The 17,768-nt window shown below is 41.4% G+C and overlaps 1 protein-coding gene across 1 annotated transcript in view; it reads left to right on the forward strand.

Moving 5' to 3' along the window:
• Positions 1-17,768, forward strand: part of Vps13c (vacuolar protein sorting 13 homolog C) — a 153,478-nt gene that overhangs the window by 116,365 nt on the left and 19,345 nt on the right. Inside the window, exons 64-74 of the mRNA XM_050125415.1 lie at positions 1,409-1,535; positions 2,674-2,909; positions 7,906-8,047; positions 9,955-10,095; positions 10,945-11,026; positions 11,158-11,227; positions 11,898-12,009; positions 12,127-12,240; positions 13,430-13,569; positions 15,688-15,769; positions 17,269-17,382. Of these exons, the coding sequence (XP_049981372.1) occupies positions 1,409-1,535; positions 2,674-2,909; positions 7,906-8,047; positions 9,955-10,095; positions 10,945-11,026; positions 11,158-11,227; positions 11,898-12,009; positions 12,127-12,240; positions 13,430-13,569; positions 15,688-15,769; positions 17,269-17,382 (1,360 nt within the window). The remainder of the gene's footprint in view (positions 1-1,408; positions 1,536-2,673; positions 2,910-7,905; positions 8,048-9,954; positions 10,096-10,944; positions 11,027-11,157; positions 11,228-11,897; positions 12,010-12,126; positions 12,241-13,429; positions 13,570-15,687; positions 15,770-17,268; positions 17,383-17,768) is intronic.

Genomic DNA, 17,768 nt, shown 5'->3' on the forward strand with positions numbered 1-17,768 from the left:
TGAGAAAAGCCTGTGTGAGAAGCTCGATTTTTTTGCTGTCATTGGTCCACAGTCCCTTCTGGAAAATGTTGGAGTTCACATCCCAGATGTCTTCAAACTGTAAGGAGCATGTGGTGTTTATTCCTGATATGCTGGCAAGTCTTAACCCAGTATTCATAACATTTAAATACGTACAGCAGAATTTACATGTACTGTGTTAACCTGGGAGAAAGAGATGCTCTTAAAGGTCTCAGTCGGTTGAAATATGTCTTTGTACCAAATGTCTTGACAGAAAACATAAGAAAACCTTTGGGGTTTTAGAAATCTCAAAATGCCTGCAAATGACTGTGAAGTTATTTATTAAACATTATCTCTCCCTTTGTAAGCTGGTAAGTGAACCTCTCCCTGTAAATGCATCTCTAGTTTGAGGTAGGGTCAGTAAAGGTTAAAGGAGATGTGGGTTGTGATGCTGTGTCTATACCGGGGGTAATAGGAATCTTATTATTCTTGTTCTTGGAATGTTATTATTTGAATGATGTCATTATTTAATATGTGAAAATAGTTTAAACCAAGCCTATGGCTCACTCAGGTCTGTAATTTTAGCTCTTTAGGAGGTTAAGGCAAGAAGATTGCAAATTTAAACCCAGCCCAGGTGACTTGGTGAGGTCCTGTCTCAAAATAACGCATGAAAAAAGGACCAGAGATATAGCTCAGTGATAGAGCACTTGCCTGGCCTATAAAACTATGAGCTTAATAAGTACAACGGGTGTGGGGGGGGGGAGAAAATAAGGAAGAAGGGAGGAAAGAATAAGAGAGGAGGGAGAAATACTGAAGCATAAATTTGGATAAAAACCCAGTTGGTTCACTTTTATCTCCTCTGAGACATGTTTACACTCTATAAACCAATAATCTGCCACTTAAAGCTCTTTGGGGATCTTGTTCTGATTCCTAATGGGTTAATGTTGATTAGTTTCAGCACTTTACAGTTTAGTTTGTTCAGCTGCTGGTTCTCAGACTCTTTGAGTAGGAATGGATGGACTCTTGTTTCTTTTTCTTCCTGTGGTACTTATTATTCCTAAGCTTTTGCATTTGATTAAAAACTTTAAACATAGGAACTGAATTAAGTTCTGCCATGGGCAATGTTGACTGTTCACCGCCATTTCATAGAGGGACTTAGATAGACCAGTGTATCTGCCTTCATGGGTTCCTCTGGTGTGTTCCTCCCTGGCTCAGCTTTGAAGGTGTTGAAGTCAGAAGTAGTGCTGTACTGCCATATTCTGTCTGCCCAGACTTCAGAACTGTTAGTTATGGAAGGTATTCGTGCCCGTGTTTGGGGTTGAGCTCTATTTTATTACTAAACAAGCTCCGAAGACCTTTGTGGTTCCTCAAGGCCCAGGGGTGCTGATCTTCCCTCTGTCAATCATTCCAGTGGCTCACAGGAGGAATTTGTATTGCTGCCAAGAGAAACCCGACTCTTTGCCTGGGCAGATCCCACTGGCACCAGGAAACTCACATGGAGCTATGCATCAAACGTTGGAGAGCATGATCTCTTAAAGGTACCGTTTGTTGTGGAAGTGCTGTCTTCATGGGACAAAAGTGAATTAAAATGTTTGCAGAAAGATAGTTTTGTGCTTTATATTGCAAATAATTTGTATTGGTTGTTTTTCTGGTTGCTATGACGAAGTTCTGGCAAGGCATCTTTAGTGAGGAAAGGGCTTGTTTGGGCCTTTGTAATTCATGGGAACACAGTCCCTCAGGCCAGGGAAGGTGAAGCAGCTGGTCACAGTACATCTGAAGTGAGGGTGCAGGGAGAGATGAAGGTGAAATCCTGCATTTCCATATTCAACACCTGGGGCCTGCAGAGGAATCATCTGAGGCCCAGAGAGCTGTGCATCCCTGCCCTGCCAGCTCTGCTGCTGACAACAGACATAGCCCCTCTCTGAAGCAGCTGCCTGCTGTACTTGAAGATGTCCCATGGTCCCGGCATCTCAAACATCCTGGGATTTCTACTGCAACTAAAGGGTCATCCCCACAGCTTCTTATAATGACCTCTTATGGGCCTCCTTGCAGGAACTGTTCTCCAGTTTGGAGATAGCACTGATACCAAAGGGTACTCAGTGCCCAGTCAGCCCTAGCTAGGAACTCAGACCAAGGCACCACTCTGCCGATAATAGGGGGAAAAAAATGATGGTTTTGTGTATGTGTGTTCTGTGCATGTATGTATATGTTCACATGGGTGTTGGCACATGTAGTGATTGTGTAAGTGCATGTGCTTATGCATGTAGAACCCTTTCTGGGGTCTTCCTCAATCTTTTCCCACTTTATCAAGACAGGGTCATTTAATCTGGTTAGTTTCAGTAGCCAGCTTGCTCCAAAATCCTCTCTGCCTCTGCCTCCAAAGTGCTGGGATTATAGGCAACCACCCTTTCCACCTATCTTTTAAATGGGTTCTAGAGCTCAAAACTTTAGATCTTGTTTGCAGAACTCTGCTTTATCCACTGAGCCATATCCCTAGACCTGCTGAGTATTACTATTTATTTTTATATAAATGCTGGTTTTATATCAATTTAATGACTGGATTTTTCTACCTTAAAGTCATTCTTTTTAGGCTTTTCTAATCCGTCCCAGTTGTCAAATTCAGTTTTAAGTGTGAAAATTCCATTCAGGTTTAACTCAGAGTCTTTCTTTCTCCAGGATGAGTGTGGACAGTTTCCATACGATGCAAACATCCAGATACACTGGGTGTCCTTCCTCGATGGGCGCCAGAGGGTTCTCCTTTTTACGGATGATGTTGCCTTGGTTTCCAAAGCGCTCCAGGCAGAAGAAATGGAACAGGCTGATCACGAAGTCACCTTGTCTCTCCACAGCCTTGGGCTTTCTCTGGTTAACAATGAAATAAAACAGGAAGTCTCATATGTTGGAATCACCAGGTATGTGTGTGTATATATATATATATGGAGATAAGATGCCAGGAACCTTTAAAAGGCCCAGAGCCCATAATACCTAGTTAGTGAGACTATAAACAGATCCTTGTTCTCAGTGTGACATATTTACTAATAACTCTTTGGACTGTCAGCTGAGAGGCCCAGAGACACAGAAGACTCAGGTACATCTGTGCCTTCACAGTACTCCTGTCAGTTGGCAGGGAAGAAGGTCAGCCCTTCCTTCCTTCCATCCTTCCTCCCTCCCTTCCTCCTTTCTTGTTTTAAAAAATGAGTTACAAAAACATTGTGAAAAACTGAAAATAGTACCTGCATCTGCCGTAGAAATAATTCATTTCGTACAGTGGAATTTGGAGAAACTGGCATGCCCTAGGAGAGACAACTAGAAATAAGTTTGGAAAAGGTTCATAAGGGAAGCAGTATGTACTATGATATGTATTTGAAAGGTTTGGGATGTGAAGTTCAAGGGCAGTGAGATGAACCGTTGAGGATTTGTTGGCGTCCTAAAGAGTTCTACAATAGCCCAGAATGGAGTATAACAAAGGTATTTATCTTGGAATAAACTCGCACAGAGTAGTGGTCCACAGTCCTCTGTGTGTGCTGGGAACTGGAACCGAATCCAGCAGCAAAGAGGCCTGTGCATGCTTTTCATCTGCATTTATAGTACATGAGACCACGCCCAAAGTGGACTGGCATCTTAAAGGCTATTAGCTGAAGGAGTTCCCACAGCACCTCCCTCTTTTGTCTAAATAAGAGAGTTCTAAGCCTAATACAAAACTATATACAATAAGAACAAATATCAAGTATTATCCAGGGAAAAGAAGAGGCAAAAACATACATAAAAATTAGAATTACAACCAACATGAACAACATCAAAAAAGAAACATATACTAAATTTTTCAATAGTTATCCCATCCTAAAGAGTCTAAGTCTTATATTAGATGTGACTTGGCTAAGTCATGAGAGGAAAGTAATATGACTGATCTAGTCTTCAGTCCCATCAAAGACCTGAGAAGGGAAATAATATTACTTGAGTAAACAGGAAGTATAAGCAAGCAACTTCCAAAAGGTGCAAGAAATGACAGAGACTATCTGCAATCACCCAAAGTCTCATTTGAAACTTGGGGCAAACAACCTTGGCCAAGGCCTGGGGTAACTGACCTACCATTTTCAGAGACAAGCATACAATATGACAAAATAACTTTACATAGGTACACAAATATTGTAAACAGCAATAGTAGCATATTCAATATAACAAATATAATTTGAATTTATGTCAGTACACAAGAATCTACACCAATGTAAATTATCCATAAATAATAGCTTACAGGTAATAATCTAATCTATCAGTTATCCTATCCATCTAATCCCCTTTTTTTTCTTTATCAAAAGAGATCCCTGAGCTCACTTTATTTCCACCCCCAACCATATACTACTTATAACCAACCCCTAATAAATGTCCCTAACCCTGAGGGCAAACTTTAGAAGAGGGGACGTCATTTCTAGAATTACTTCCAGCTGTCATGGGGGCGGTGTTATTTCTGTAGGATCCTGTAAAAACTAAAATGATGGTTAAGCTTCAAGATTACTGTCTGATACAACTGCAGATAGTCTCTGAGTAGTCAGTAGAGTTTTTCTGACATTCTTACTTGAAGTTCTGGCCAGAATGTTGTAAGAAGGTGCACCATCTCAGCTGGCAAAGTTGGAATCATCTTGAGCAGTTTGTAACCCAAAACCAGTCTTAAAGTGGTGCTATCCAGCATAATGACATCATATCAACCAGTGGAATTGTTGTTGTGGGCCCCATCTTCTTTCTGGAATCTTCAAAGGGTACTGCAGGAAAATGTATTGTTCATTGTGAAAAGCTTAAACATTATTCATATAGACAAATATTCAATGAAAGGTTTATAAGTGTACAGACAACAGCCTGGGGAGGGCACACTCCTAGGAGAGTTTAGGCCCCGGCATCCAAGACAGCACTTTAGGACTCTAGAGTGGAGTCAGGCCCATGTGGCAGAGTTTGGGTCCCTTGTTACAGAACTCTGAGGAAGGGGCAGGTTTCCCAGCATGAGCAGCAGCTAATTGCTTTTATGTCCTAAAAGACAGGCTGGAGGGTGTGGGGAAGGGAATGTGTGGGTACCAGTAGCTGCAGGTGACCCTGTGAAATGTTAGAGCCTCTGTGTTAAACTCCCTTCCCTAGCTCAGTAGGGTGTCTGCCAGCAAGTAAGAGGGGAGAGGCCAGGCTTATTGTGGCCCGAGAGCAGTCTGCTCTGGAGTCTTAAGTCTTTTATGGCTAGTTATTTAGAACTTTTGCGACCACTTATTTCCTCTGGTTCTGATTCCGCCAAGAAAACGCTTGTCTCCTCTGATCACACTGAGTTTGCTGAAGGTCTTATTAGAGGTCAGTTTCCCACCATGAAACAGTCCATTTAGATGCCTCCCATCCATGAGGAAGTTTTCCCAAGTTTCTTGGTTTTTATGAGGGAAAGCTGTTGGATTTATGTAACACATAGGTAACATTATCAATGACTAGGTATCAGTAAGATGGTAAATTAAAATATTGTAGATTCATATTTAAGAACAGTGTTCTTTAATATACCTCAGCAAAGTACAAATTACAAGCCACATCTACCCACTACCTGTTTATGAATAGCTTTCAATTTCAAACCAAAGTTTTTAATACTAAAAAGATAGGAAACCTTTGCAAGCACATCCCTGTTTATTGTCTTACATATATAGCTGCTTTCTCACTGTTTCTCTGTGCACTCAGATCTCACTGAACATTGTCTTGCTATGTTGCTTAATTTATTTATTCTTACTACTGAATACGCATCATATAAAAATGAGAAGAATGGATTTTGAATGTCGCTCTTTTAGGGCATAGCAGAGTGAGCATTGTCTTCAACAAAATTCATTTATTGTGTCATGCCATTATAGCTGTACCGGAAGGAGATAGAGTACATTGATACTTCCAAACTAAGCATGTTTGCAGGTGAACAGTGGCTGGAAAAAATTAGAAACTTCTGACACAGAACATCTCTCCACAGCACACATTTTCACAAAGACAAGCGTGAATGGGGCTATAGCCCAAGTCAGCTTCTGGGGAACTCATTTGTCAAGTGTAGCAAGGAATGCCTTTTGTTGTCAGTCATGGGCTGGTTGAGTCCGTCTGGTTGCAGCAGCTAAAGAGATGTGTGCAGAGTTGATAACTTACTTAAGGCTATTAACATTTTAGTGGGGACAGTTGTATGAGGAGTTGAGGACATTCTGAACAACACCAGTCAGATAGAAAAGGCCAGTCACAGACGGCTCCCTGGCTTTGAGGAGTCAGCTGATGTTCTTTGCGTTCAGTCATTGTGCACCTGAGAAGTCATTGCAGAGCCTACGATGACTGATCAGCTTTTAAGTGTAGGTAACAGAATTTTTTCAAACAGGAGAAAGACGAATTCTGCCTGTCTGAGCTGAAGTCTGAAATGCATTACAGCTGGGAACAGAATCTTAGTTGGACAAGTTCATAAAACTGTGAACTGCAGAGCATTTCATGCCTTCTGTTCTTTATATTTTATGTCAGCAGATATGTAGGGAATACTTCAGTCTGTTGTTTGTTGTCAGACTAACCACCATGGGTTCTGTGATGTTTCGATGGCGATAGAAGTTCACTGTCCTGTGTCTTACCGTATAGCAGTTGAAGGGCTTAGCAGTGGAAGCCTCTCACTGAACTCTTTACATTCTGGGGCAGGAGTAAAATCTTTCTGCAGGGAAAGAGTTACCCTCCTGTACTGCTCTTGCGCTCTTAACTGGAACTGGAAACCATCTTTTGCTAAGGAAGTGGCTGTTTCCATATGACTTTTAATTGACCATTAGAAAGCCAAATGGTGCTCCTATGCAAAATTTGTGTTGTCATAAGCTCATTTTAAGGCAGGCAATGTTTAAATCCTAAGCCACATCAGTCTGTCTTTAAGTTAAAGTCTCCAGTTCCCGTCTGTTTGGAGAGGGCAGATTTTATATCACAAACCTTCATTTGCAAGAGACATTTTTTCAAACCTTTAACATATATGCAAAGGAAATGTCTACATTTCAAAATCCACCTGTCCAGTTGAGGAACTTCCTTGTAATCTTTCATTGCAAGCGATTATCTGCAATGTATTGACAAACTAAAAGGCAAATATCAGCACAAGAATTTATTAGAATTTTATAAATCCCTGCCAGGTAATAAATAAAGAGTAAAATAGGTGTAATGTTCAGATTGATGTCAGATAGATTGATGTGAGGACTTGGAAGTAACTGTGAAATGATTGGTAAGATGTGTGTTATAAATCAGCATGAATATGGGTCTGGAGAGAGGGATCAGAGGTTAAGAGTGCTTAACTCTTTCAAATAAACCAGAGTAGACTCCCTGCATCTATGTTGGGTGACTCACAAAAACCTCTAACTCCGGTTCCAGAGATCTGGTGCCCTCTTCTGGCTTCTGTGGACACTGCATACAGGGGCACACGCAACAGTCACATAAATAAACAATAAATACTTTCAAAAATCTGTTTGAACAATTGATCACTTGTACTTGATTTGGATAATTAGGAACAATAATTATGTAAAATGTTGACATCTCCACAAGAATATTTTATATATTTATGGTTTTTTTAAAATTGTGTTTAGTTATTTTTATATTTAAAACTATATCAGTTAAAATTTTATGGAAGGTTATTTTTCTTCCCTTGACATTGTCAACATATAACTTCTGTATGTGGCCCTGTAAAAAAATAAACAAGTACAGCCAGTTGCCTGATTGTTGCTGTGAAAGATATTTTCCCCTCGCCTTGTTCTTCGTGCATCTTTTCAGGCAGGTGAAATCCGCTGTTTTAAACTCATCTCTCATATCAATATAGTTTTCATGGGAAATTGATAACTAGATAAATACAGATTTAAGTAACAATCTCATGAGACTATATACGTATAATTTAGTTTTATTTGTGAATTATTGTAGTTCAGGTGTCGTGTGGGAGATGAAGCCGAAGCAGAAATGGAAGCCATTCAGCCAGAAGCAGATATTGTCACTAGAACAGTCCTATCAGAAGCATCTTGTCTCGCAAGACCGTGGCTGGATCAAGCTGGACAGCAATTTTGAGGTATACCAAAGTGTTGTTTTCTGGCTTTATAGTTTGTGGTTTTACAGTTTTGTAGGTCCTTTGGTTCTAGGTAATGGTACCTGGAGTAAGTAAACTTTTAATGCCCTATGTACAGACACTAACTTAAATGTAAATAAACCTGTGTTTATTGGGAAGACTGTTAATATACTTAATCAAAACATAGTTATGAAACTATATAATTCTGGCTTTCTTCATATTTATCACGTGTTCTACTTGCTGGTCAGTTCCACTGAACTTGTTTTCAGTAAGATTATGGAGATATTATGACTGTGGAAACAGTTTCTCACATTCTGAGTAACACCTGCCCCTCGGTGAATAGTTTGTGATGTTACATATTTCATGCAGCACGAATTCTAATTGGTCTTAATAATAAAAACCTGGAGGCAGATATCGGGATAAATGCTGAAAGATCAGAGATGTAAATGAGCCAGCCACTAAAGAGGTATTTTACCTTGACTGAATCCTCAGACCGAAGGGGACAAGATCCTGTCTCTAAGAATCCACACTCTCATTTTCAAGCAAGCTTTATTTGTTAGATCACAAGCAAAATATCACCATAATATACCTTCCCAGTGACAAGATTAAAGGTGATTTTCACCTTTAATTTTTAAGTTTTTTTTTTTGTTGTTGTTGTTTTTATTGAGACAAGGTCTCATGTAGCTTTGGCTGGCCTGGAATTTGCTATGTATTCTAGGCTTGCTCTAAACTCAGCTCACAGAGATCCACCTGCCTCTGCCTTCTGAGTGTTGAGATTAAAGGTATGTGTCACCACTGCCTGTCCTCTGTGGCTAACTAATGGCTTAGCTCCATACTCTGATCTTCAGGCAAGCTTTATTTGTTACATCACAAACAAAATACCACCACAGCTTCATTGTTGAGAAAGATACATACACTTTGCTATATTATTTCATCCCATGAGAATGATGTTTGGATGTGGGTGAGCACCCACAAATAAAGGTGTGCTCTGCATGGGTCACACAGAGCAACACCACGAAGTCCTCTTTGCTGCACCATGTCTCCAGAAGCTTCCCTGCATTTCTAGACTATTCCACTGCAGGCCTGAACTTTGGCTGTTCTCGTCTTTGCCATCTTAGGGCAAAACCCCCAGTCATGTGTTCTCCCCACACCCATCAATGCTGATGGGCTAGATGAAAAGTTTATGCTGTTAGCTTATAGAAAAACAAACTCAGCTCCTTTATTAAACCGTTTTGCCTAAGGATAGCCTGGGATTGGGCTGGAGAGATGGCCCAGCAGTTAAGGTCACTTGCAGAGGACTGAGGTTCAGTTCCCATCATTCAGTGGCAGCTGACAACCTCCACTAACTCCAGTTCCAGGACCTGCGGTTCGTTCTGGCCTTTGTAGGCACCTCGGGCTGTGGTACATGCACATAACACATGCAGGCAAAACGCTCATATACACAATATAAAAATAAATTAAACCTATAAAAAATTATCTGGAATTCTCTATTACTATTTATTTTTAGTGTAAAGCCTTTTAAGTGCAGTTTCTATAATTTAAAGCATTCGGAATTCCTAGTTCCCTAGTAAGTATTAGGAAAGTGATGCTTCTGCCGCAGAGGCCGTGGGCGCAGGTGACCCGAAGAGCTCTTCTGGTTGGGCGTGGTGGCTCGTGTATCTAGTATCAGAACTTGAGAGGCTGAAGCAGGAGGATTGCTGTGAGTCTGAGGACAGCTTAGGCTATAGAGTAAGACCTGGCCTCAAAGGAAGACAACAGAAACAGAATAAAGCAAGTTCCTTTGGTGAGACAGAGAGATGACTGTGTCCTGCTTATGCAGCATCGTGAGTGAATCAGTGTCTTAAATGCTGTTAAGCAGCTGCGGGGGGGGGGGGGGCAGCTCGTCACAAAAGCACTTTTGTTTTTTACAGGTCAATTTTGACAAAGTTCCGATGGAAATGCGGCTTCCTATCCGGTGCCCTATTAAACGGGACTTCTTATCAGGGATTCAGGTTGAGTTTAAGCAATCTCCTCACCAGAGAAGCTTAAGGGCGCGGTTATACTGGCTCCAGGTAACGTCACTCTCAGCTAGGTAGATCTCTGTGACCACTTAAGCCAACATGGAAATTAGAATTAATTCATTCTTAGAAAGCTGTGATTTGTGTTAAATTATTATCTTCTGGGGTGCAGCTTGAGCAGAGTAGGTGTACATGAGGCCCCAGGCCATAAAGTTGTAAAAGCACATTTGCATTTTAAGTATTATTATTATTAATTTGTGTGTGTGTGTGTGTGTGTTCCCCTACTCTCACACAGCTTGTGGACTTAGCTCCTCACCATCCCAGTCGAAAGCACGGCATGTTATTGAGACTGTCGGTCTGACCATTGGCCTTTCAAGGGTGTTTCCTTACACTATTATGTTGTTCTTAAGTGTCCCTTCCAGTTTGTCATGAGAACCTAAATTAATGGGCTTCTTGATAGCACGAGCATGCTATTGAACTGCATTTGGGGTGATGTCTTACTAGTCCTGTCTCCATCCTCCCTCTCTTCTCCCCCACCCTCCCTTTAGTGTCTCTCCACCTCCACCAAGTTTTCTTTAGGTTTCTTTTTTATCTTTCCACCGTCTCTAATTTTGTATTCACTTCCTACTTCCATTTTATCTGTGCCCACAGAGTCAGCATCTCATATTCCAAAGTACAGGCATCTGCCTTGATGGGTCAGAGTGCTGCAAAGGTCAATGCAGCTGTGAGGGTTTTCATTTAGTCTTTCCAATGCTGGCATGGCCTCGCTGGCACACATAGCGTTTTACATGTAGTGGAGCTGCTCATGGTACCTCCTGTGTGTGCAGGTGCCTGATTACCTTCTCTGAAGCTGAGGTTTATGTTTGACTCACTCAAACCTGATCAAATGTTTTGTTCTTCCAGGTTGACAATCAGTTACCAGGCACAATGTTCCCGGTGGTATTTCATCCCGTGGCTCCCCCCAAATCCATTGCTTTAGATTCAGGTAAAAAAAAAAAAAAATGGAAAGGAAAGGAGAGAGAGAACCACAGACATACTCTCCATAAAAACCCTAGAAGATACCAGTTTGACTCATGGAGAGGTTGACTTTGTTCCTGTATGCTGTGTTTCTCTTAGAGCCCAAACCGTTCATCGACGTGAGTGTGATCACAAGGTTCAACGAGTACAGTCAGGTCTTACAGTTCAAGTGAGTAGAGCCCTGTCCTGATCCAGGAATTACAGCGAGGATCCATTTTGAGAATGAATTTTGTTATCCTTTTATTGTTTGTCCATTTGAGAGTGGCTCCTGTACAGAAATTCTTTTCCCAATGAATATATCGATCCAGTTTGAGGCTGGTGAATTTGTTGATACTTAAATATATTTTAAAGTAGTCTGCACACATTTTAGAAGTCAGAATTCCTTTAGCCATCTCTCATTCGAGTTAGAATGCAAAGAAGTACAGATCTGTGAGCTGTGTACTTTAAAGCAGGCGCCTTGAACTTGAAGAATCAGGCGGTATATTCTGTCTTCTCATTTATCATCTCTCCCGTGACATGATAAATGTGGGCCTTTGGGTGGTAAGTGCTGATACAGCAGTCTGTTCTCAGCTGTGTCTTTCCCACACTATGAGACTTTGATTTTATTAGCATAATGGTAAGACACAAAGAAGAACTTAGAACTTACTGTAGCTCTTGGGTGAAAAAAAATCAGTAATGACCATGGTTAGATTTTTTTTTTTTTTTTGAGACAGGGTCTTAGCATGTAGCCCTGGTTGTCCTCCGACTCACAGAGATCCATCTGCCCTTGCCTTCTGAGCGCTGGGCTTGAACATGTGCACCACTACTCCTAACTAAGCATTGTATGTATCTCTCCATAGGTATTTTATGGTTCTCATCCAGGAAATGGCTTTAAAAGTTGATCAGGGGTTCCTTGGAGCTGTTATTGCCCTGTTTACCCCAACAACTGCCCCTGAGACTGAAAGAAAACGGGTAACAATTTTTATTTTTTCAGCCAAACATAAAATAAAGTAAAAAAATTAAATTAGCCATTTTTGAGCTAATTCTTATAGTGAGAAAAAAATTAACTTTTGGAAATTTTTTTTTCAGACAAAGTTAATCCAACAAGATATCGATGCTCTCAACACAGAGTTAATGGAGTCTTCCATGACTGATATGTCGATCCTGAGTTTCTTCGAACATTTCCATATATCTCCTGTTAAGGTTTGTTATTAGATGATGGGTGTGATTGCCTCAGAACTTCTAAAGGGTCTGTGTACCGGTGTACCTTCATTTGTTACATCAGGTATTTGATGGGGTTTCGTTTGACTAATGGTGACAATTAAGACAGTCCTCTGTGACATCTGTGCAGCCATAATTCCCACAGAGGTACCACCAGAGCATGTTCTCTGGAGTTGAATTAATGACCCCTGTACACAGAGAAGAAGCTGACAGTGGTGTTTCTTAATTAAGCATAGAGTGCCCACCAGTGTTTAATGTTTTGGCTGCATTTTGTAGCAACTACCACTGTCTAAACAGAGCTATGATGGGCGCTCTCGCTGGCATGTGAAAACGCTGAAGTAGGTATTACGCTGTTGACACGGTGCTTTCGCTCCTCCCCAAATGCGATTGGACCTAAGGGAGTGGAAAATTGAATTACCTTCTACTTCCCTGACTGTACTCTATGAGTCCATTTCCTCTCTCCCTTTTGTTGTTCTTTTCAGCTCGTGTGGGGAAGATGACTTCTTAGTAAATGCACTAACGCAGTCAACTATCAAACACTGAACTTGTGTAATGGCCCAGATTTACAATTAAGTAATGCTTTTCAATGTTGATGATCCTTTGCATTCTCAGGAACTGTCCACAGCGCTGTAGAGCAGGTCACAGCCACCAGTTTGTTCAGCTAACAGCTTGCATAAAACAGAGCTGGTATTCTAAGCTGTTATCTACTAGTTAGGAGCTATCAGGCATTTCCATTTTTTTTTTTTTTTAGTTTTTCGAGACAGGGTTTCTCTGTAGCTTTGGAGCCTGTCCTGGCACTAGCTCTTGTAGACCAGGCTGGCCTCGAACTCCCAGAAATCCGCCTGCCTCTGCCTCCCAAGTGCTGGGATTAAAGGTGTGCGCCACCACTGCCCGGCAGGCATTTCCATTTTGCAAAGGATTCTGGTCTTCTTCATCCAGATACAGAGGTGTTTACTCACTTTAGGAATGGAATTTTAATCTTAGATCAGACCAATTTGTATTTTATGGAAAGACCAGAGAATCAAATTGTGCCTGCACTGTGCCTGTTCTGTTGTATGTGAATAGGCTGTAGGAGGCTTCTCCAGGGCACCTTTGGTGGTGCCGGAAGATCTAGTTCCTGTGTCTACACAACTTGGAGCTTCTCATGTATTGAATGCTATTTTTCTTTCAGTTGCATTTGAGTCTGTCTTTGGGTTCCGGAGGTGAGGAATCAGACAAAGAGAAACAGGAAATGATTGCAATTCATTCTGTGAACCTGCTGTTGAAAAGCATAGGTGCCACTCTGACTGATGTGGATGACCTCATATTCAAGTAAGACCCTTGTTAGTGCATGTTGGGAACCACCCCTACCCAAGGTTCTTCAGGATAATATCAGTTCTCGCCATTAGTGCAGTGTTAGCCTAGAAAATGGATGGGTCTTCCTGCTCGTGACTTGAAGCTAGTTACACTCAAGTTATATTTTTGGTAACTCGTGAATGTTTCATACAAACTGAATTACTCTGAAGTGTATATTATCAATTGACTGTGTGTTAGTATTGAGTTTTATTTAGAAACACGTAGCGGGGGTGAGATTGCAGTGTGGTACATGGCAAAGTGTAATGAGAGCCTGTCACCGCACTCAGGAGGAGGCTGTGTGTACTTGCCAGCTCCAGCTACACTCCACAGCTTCTGCTGAATGGAATGGCCCACAGTGGTATCGACAGAAGCTGTTTCCTGAGAGAAAAGCCCTGTTAGATTATCCACATCTCACGTGTGTGCCAAGTTTCAGAGAAAACGAGGAGAAAGATGTAAAATTCAAATTGAAAGATTTGAAAAGTTAAGGACTGGGGAGAAAGCTCCTCTGGTGAAGTGCATGAGACCTGAGTTCGGTCCCCAGAACCCACACAAAATCCAGGTGTTGTGGTGTGCACTTGCAGGCCCGGTGCTGGGAAGGTGGAGGCAGGTGGGTCCTGGTTCTCACTCTGCAGCAGTCTCGTCTGTGTACTTCTGGCCCCTGTGTGCTAGTGCACATACTTGCATGTGTACCCAAGCTCACAGGAGCAATCATCCACACGCTCATAAACACAGAAGTGAAAGAAGCTGTTATCAAATCTCCGAGTAGAGGTTTGTTTTGGTTTTTGAGTTTTTTTTTTTTCTTATAGCAGTGAGAAAATCCTAGTGGAAAATACAAGATAGGTTTGACTGTGGAAAAGTTAAATACTTGGGCTGAAAATTTAGCTCAGTGGTAGAACTTGTGTGTGTGTGGTGGGGGGGGGGGCATGTTGGCGCACAGAGAGGAAGAGGGCGGCAAGCCGTTGAATTTACTCTCCACAGCTGAAAAGAAAGCAGCAACCCCAAGCGACACTTTTCCCAAAACCACGCTGTGGAATAGGATGGCAGATAGGACAGGGCGATGGTTCTCGTCTCAGGGTTAAACACGGTCGTGAGAGTCAGGGACAGAGCAGCCACAGACTGTGTGGAGGCATCCCAGAAAGAAAATGGAAGTGGCAGGCAGGTGTTAGAGATGGCCACCATTGTTATCAGACATACATATAAATGAAGTGAAGCATTTAGAACATGAATAATTAATGCTAGAGAGAGATAAATTTTAGAAATGGGTACTTTTTAAAATGTTAGTTTTATGAGTGGAAACATATATGTATCTATCTATATATATACATATATGCACACATATGCAGATATACACACATAGATGCCTTCAGCGTTTTTCTTGTCGACCACTCAGTTATTTTTAGGTGTGTGTGTGTGGTGGTGGTGGTGGGGGTTTAGTTATTAAATGATCCTGAATTATAATCAAAGAGGTATCCCCACTGTGTACCTGGCAACACCCTTTATTGTAACAACCTTGGGCTTGTCTAAAAGCAGGGATTGTTCTCTATGACTCTGTTGTATGATGGAATACTACACACACATTCAAATGCTTATGGAAATTTTGAAAAAAATTAAAAAAATATAAACACACAATTTATAATGTTGAGTTTAAAAGTGATATATAGAATGTTTTAAGTTTTGTGGCTGCATAGAAAAGGAAATAAAGAACCAGAAAAGGGAAGCAGTAAGAAAAAGCTTAAAAATTTGCCATGTCATTTTGTCATTTTATTGTTACTTTTGGGTGTGTATGGGTGTGTAGGTGTATGTGTGTGCATGCGTGCATGCACTCCCTACTGATAGAACCAGGGGCTCGCACATGCCAGACAAACACTATAACACTGTTCTACATTTCCAGCCCTGTGGTTGACATTTTAAACCTTTTTTCCTCTTTTTTATATTTATAAAATCTTACATGAGAATTACTGGTTTAGTAACAATGTTGTTACCACAATATTAAGATACCAAGTATGAATTAAATGTTACTGGAATTAGCTGCTACTGAAAGTTTCTCAGACTGCCATTGTAGGAGCCTTCACTCTTTCCCTTGTCTTCCCTCAGACTTGCTTACTATGAGATCCGCTATCAGTTTTACAAGAGAGACCAGCTCCTGTGGAGTGTTGTTAGACACTACAGTGAACAGGTAATTCCCCGCCACAGTAGCTTGGGAGCACACTTCATAGAGTGTGTGGGTGAGACACGAGTATGTGTGGAAAGGTTTGTGATTGACTTTAGTCTTACAACTCTGAGGCTTTTTCGTTGTTGTTGTTGGCTGTTTGAGACATGTTCTCGTACAGCCCAGCCTGGCCTTCAACATTATAGCGAGGCTGACCTTGAGTGCCCAGTCTTCCTTTCTCAGTCTCTCCCTGGACCTGGGTTTACAGGCATTTGCCATCAGACTCAGCATTGCTTAGTGGTTTTCTTAAGTATCTAAGTTCAGTTCTTATTTTTTAAAAAATGAATTTTACTCTAGATTAACTTTCTTTTGTTTCATTGTGATGCGAAGTCTCAAACATAATTTTATGTTGGTCTTACTGTGAACTGATTTCTTTCATTGCAGCCTAGATATGAATATCAAGAAGGGATATAAGATATTCTTAGTAACCCTAGCTTTTTCCTCTTAGACATTTCATACGTGCATATATGTTTGATTAAATCCATTCCCCCCATTTCCTCCCTTCTAATTACTCCTCACCCCCTTTCCCTCCCGTCTTCACATTCGCCCCCTCCCCATGAGTTCATTTAGTGCTGCTGGTGTGCATGGGTATGGGACCATCTTCTAGACTGTGGGTAGCTTTTAGTGGCCACATCTCTGATGAAAACTGATCCTCTCCCTCCCCAGTAGCCATCAGTCGCCAAAGTTTCTCAGTGATGGGTGGTACTTCATGGTGCCCTGCCCATCCCTGTTGGTTTGGCTGGCTTGATGTTGTGCAGATCTTGTGCATACAGCTAGTTTCTGTTTCTCTAGCTTGCCTTCCATTACACTCTTTAAAATGTTTTCCTCCAAGGCCCCTTTCCATTCTCCGTGACACCTTAACTGCTTCAGGAAATGTAAAATGCAGGATAGGGGGTTGCAGGAGGGCCTCTAAGCCAGCTTCTTCCTGTGTATCAGGTACTGTGTGAGCTGGTTATGTAGGCAAGGAGGGGCAGCATTGTAAGCCTCTCTGGTACAGTTGCTGCATAGCACTGCAGGGTAGCATTTGTCTTCTGTCCTCTGCTGGGAGAGTACTCTGTTTGTGATGCACACGGATGGTAGGTTCAAACAAGTATACATTTTCCTTATTTTGCCTTAATTAATAATGATAAAATAATAAAGATAGCCAGTGGCCATTGAATTTTATATTCATTTACTGTGCATACTCTTCCATACAATGTCAGTGTAATCTTCCATTTTGCAGCTGGGAAGGCCAAGATTAACAAGTAACTTGTCTGAGGTCACATGTCTGCTGACGGACTGATGTCTCAAACATGTAGCCGTTTGATTTAAGGCTCACACAGTGGGACACTAGGCTGTGGAGGTGTAGGTGGTTATTGTACACATTGTCCTTTACCTCCATTCCTCCTGCCATCCCCTCTTCCTGCTGCTTCCTAATATTTATTCCATATCTGAAGGGACTTAGCTGACTGTCTTTTCTCCTTTAGTTCCTGAAGCAGATGTATGTGCTTGTATTGGGCTTAGATGTGCTTGGAAACCCGTTTGGACTGATCCGGGGCCTGTCTGAAGGAGTTGAAGCTTTCTTCTACGAGCCCTTCCAGGTACTGGCTTTTTAATTCTGTACACATACAAAACAGATGCTCTGCTTTCTACTGACAAGTGTTGGTGTTTTAACTATATATGGCAGTGGGTTAATATTCAAATAATAAAAAAAATTAGTTTTCTGTTTTTATTTAAAGTACGTTAGGTGACATTGGAGGATTGTTTTACTTCAAATGAACAGATCTAATGTTTATCTGGGCAACAAAAGATACCTGAGTTTTCTGATATTCAGTGTAAGTGTCTGAGAGTTTGAGAGTTTGGTAGGTTACAGATGACTTCTGCTGCTGCAGAAAGGACAGAGTCAGGTCTTAGGAGTCAGCTGTCCACCTTGGAGCTCTCATCCCACGAATCCACCTTTGTGTCAGGAGTCTAGAAGTTCAAAGTC

Source organism: Alexandromys fortis, unplaced genomic scaffold, assembly GCF_014885135.2.
Source record: "Alexandromys fortis isolate MF-2015 unplaced genomic scaffold, M_Fortis_MF-2015_v1.1 scaffold_22, whole genome shotgun sequence".
Lineage (NCBI taxonomy): Eukaryota > Metazoa > Chordata > Mammalia > Rodentia > Cricetidae > Alexandromys > Alexandromys fortis.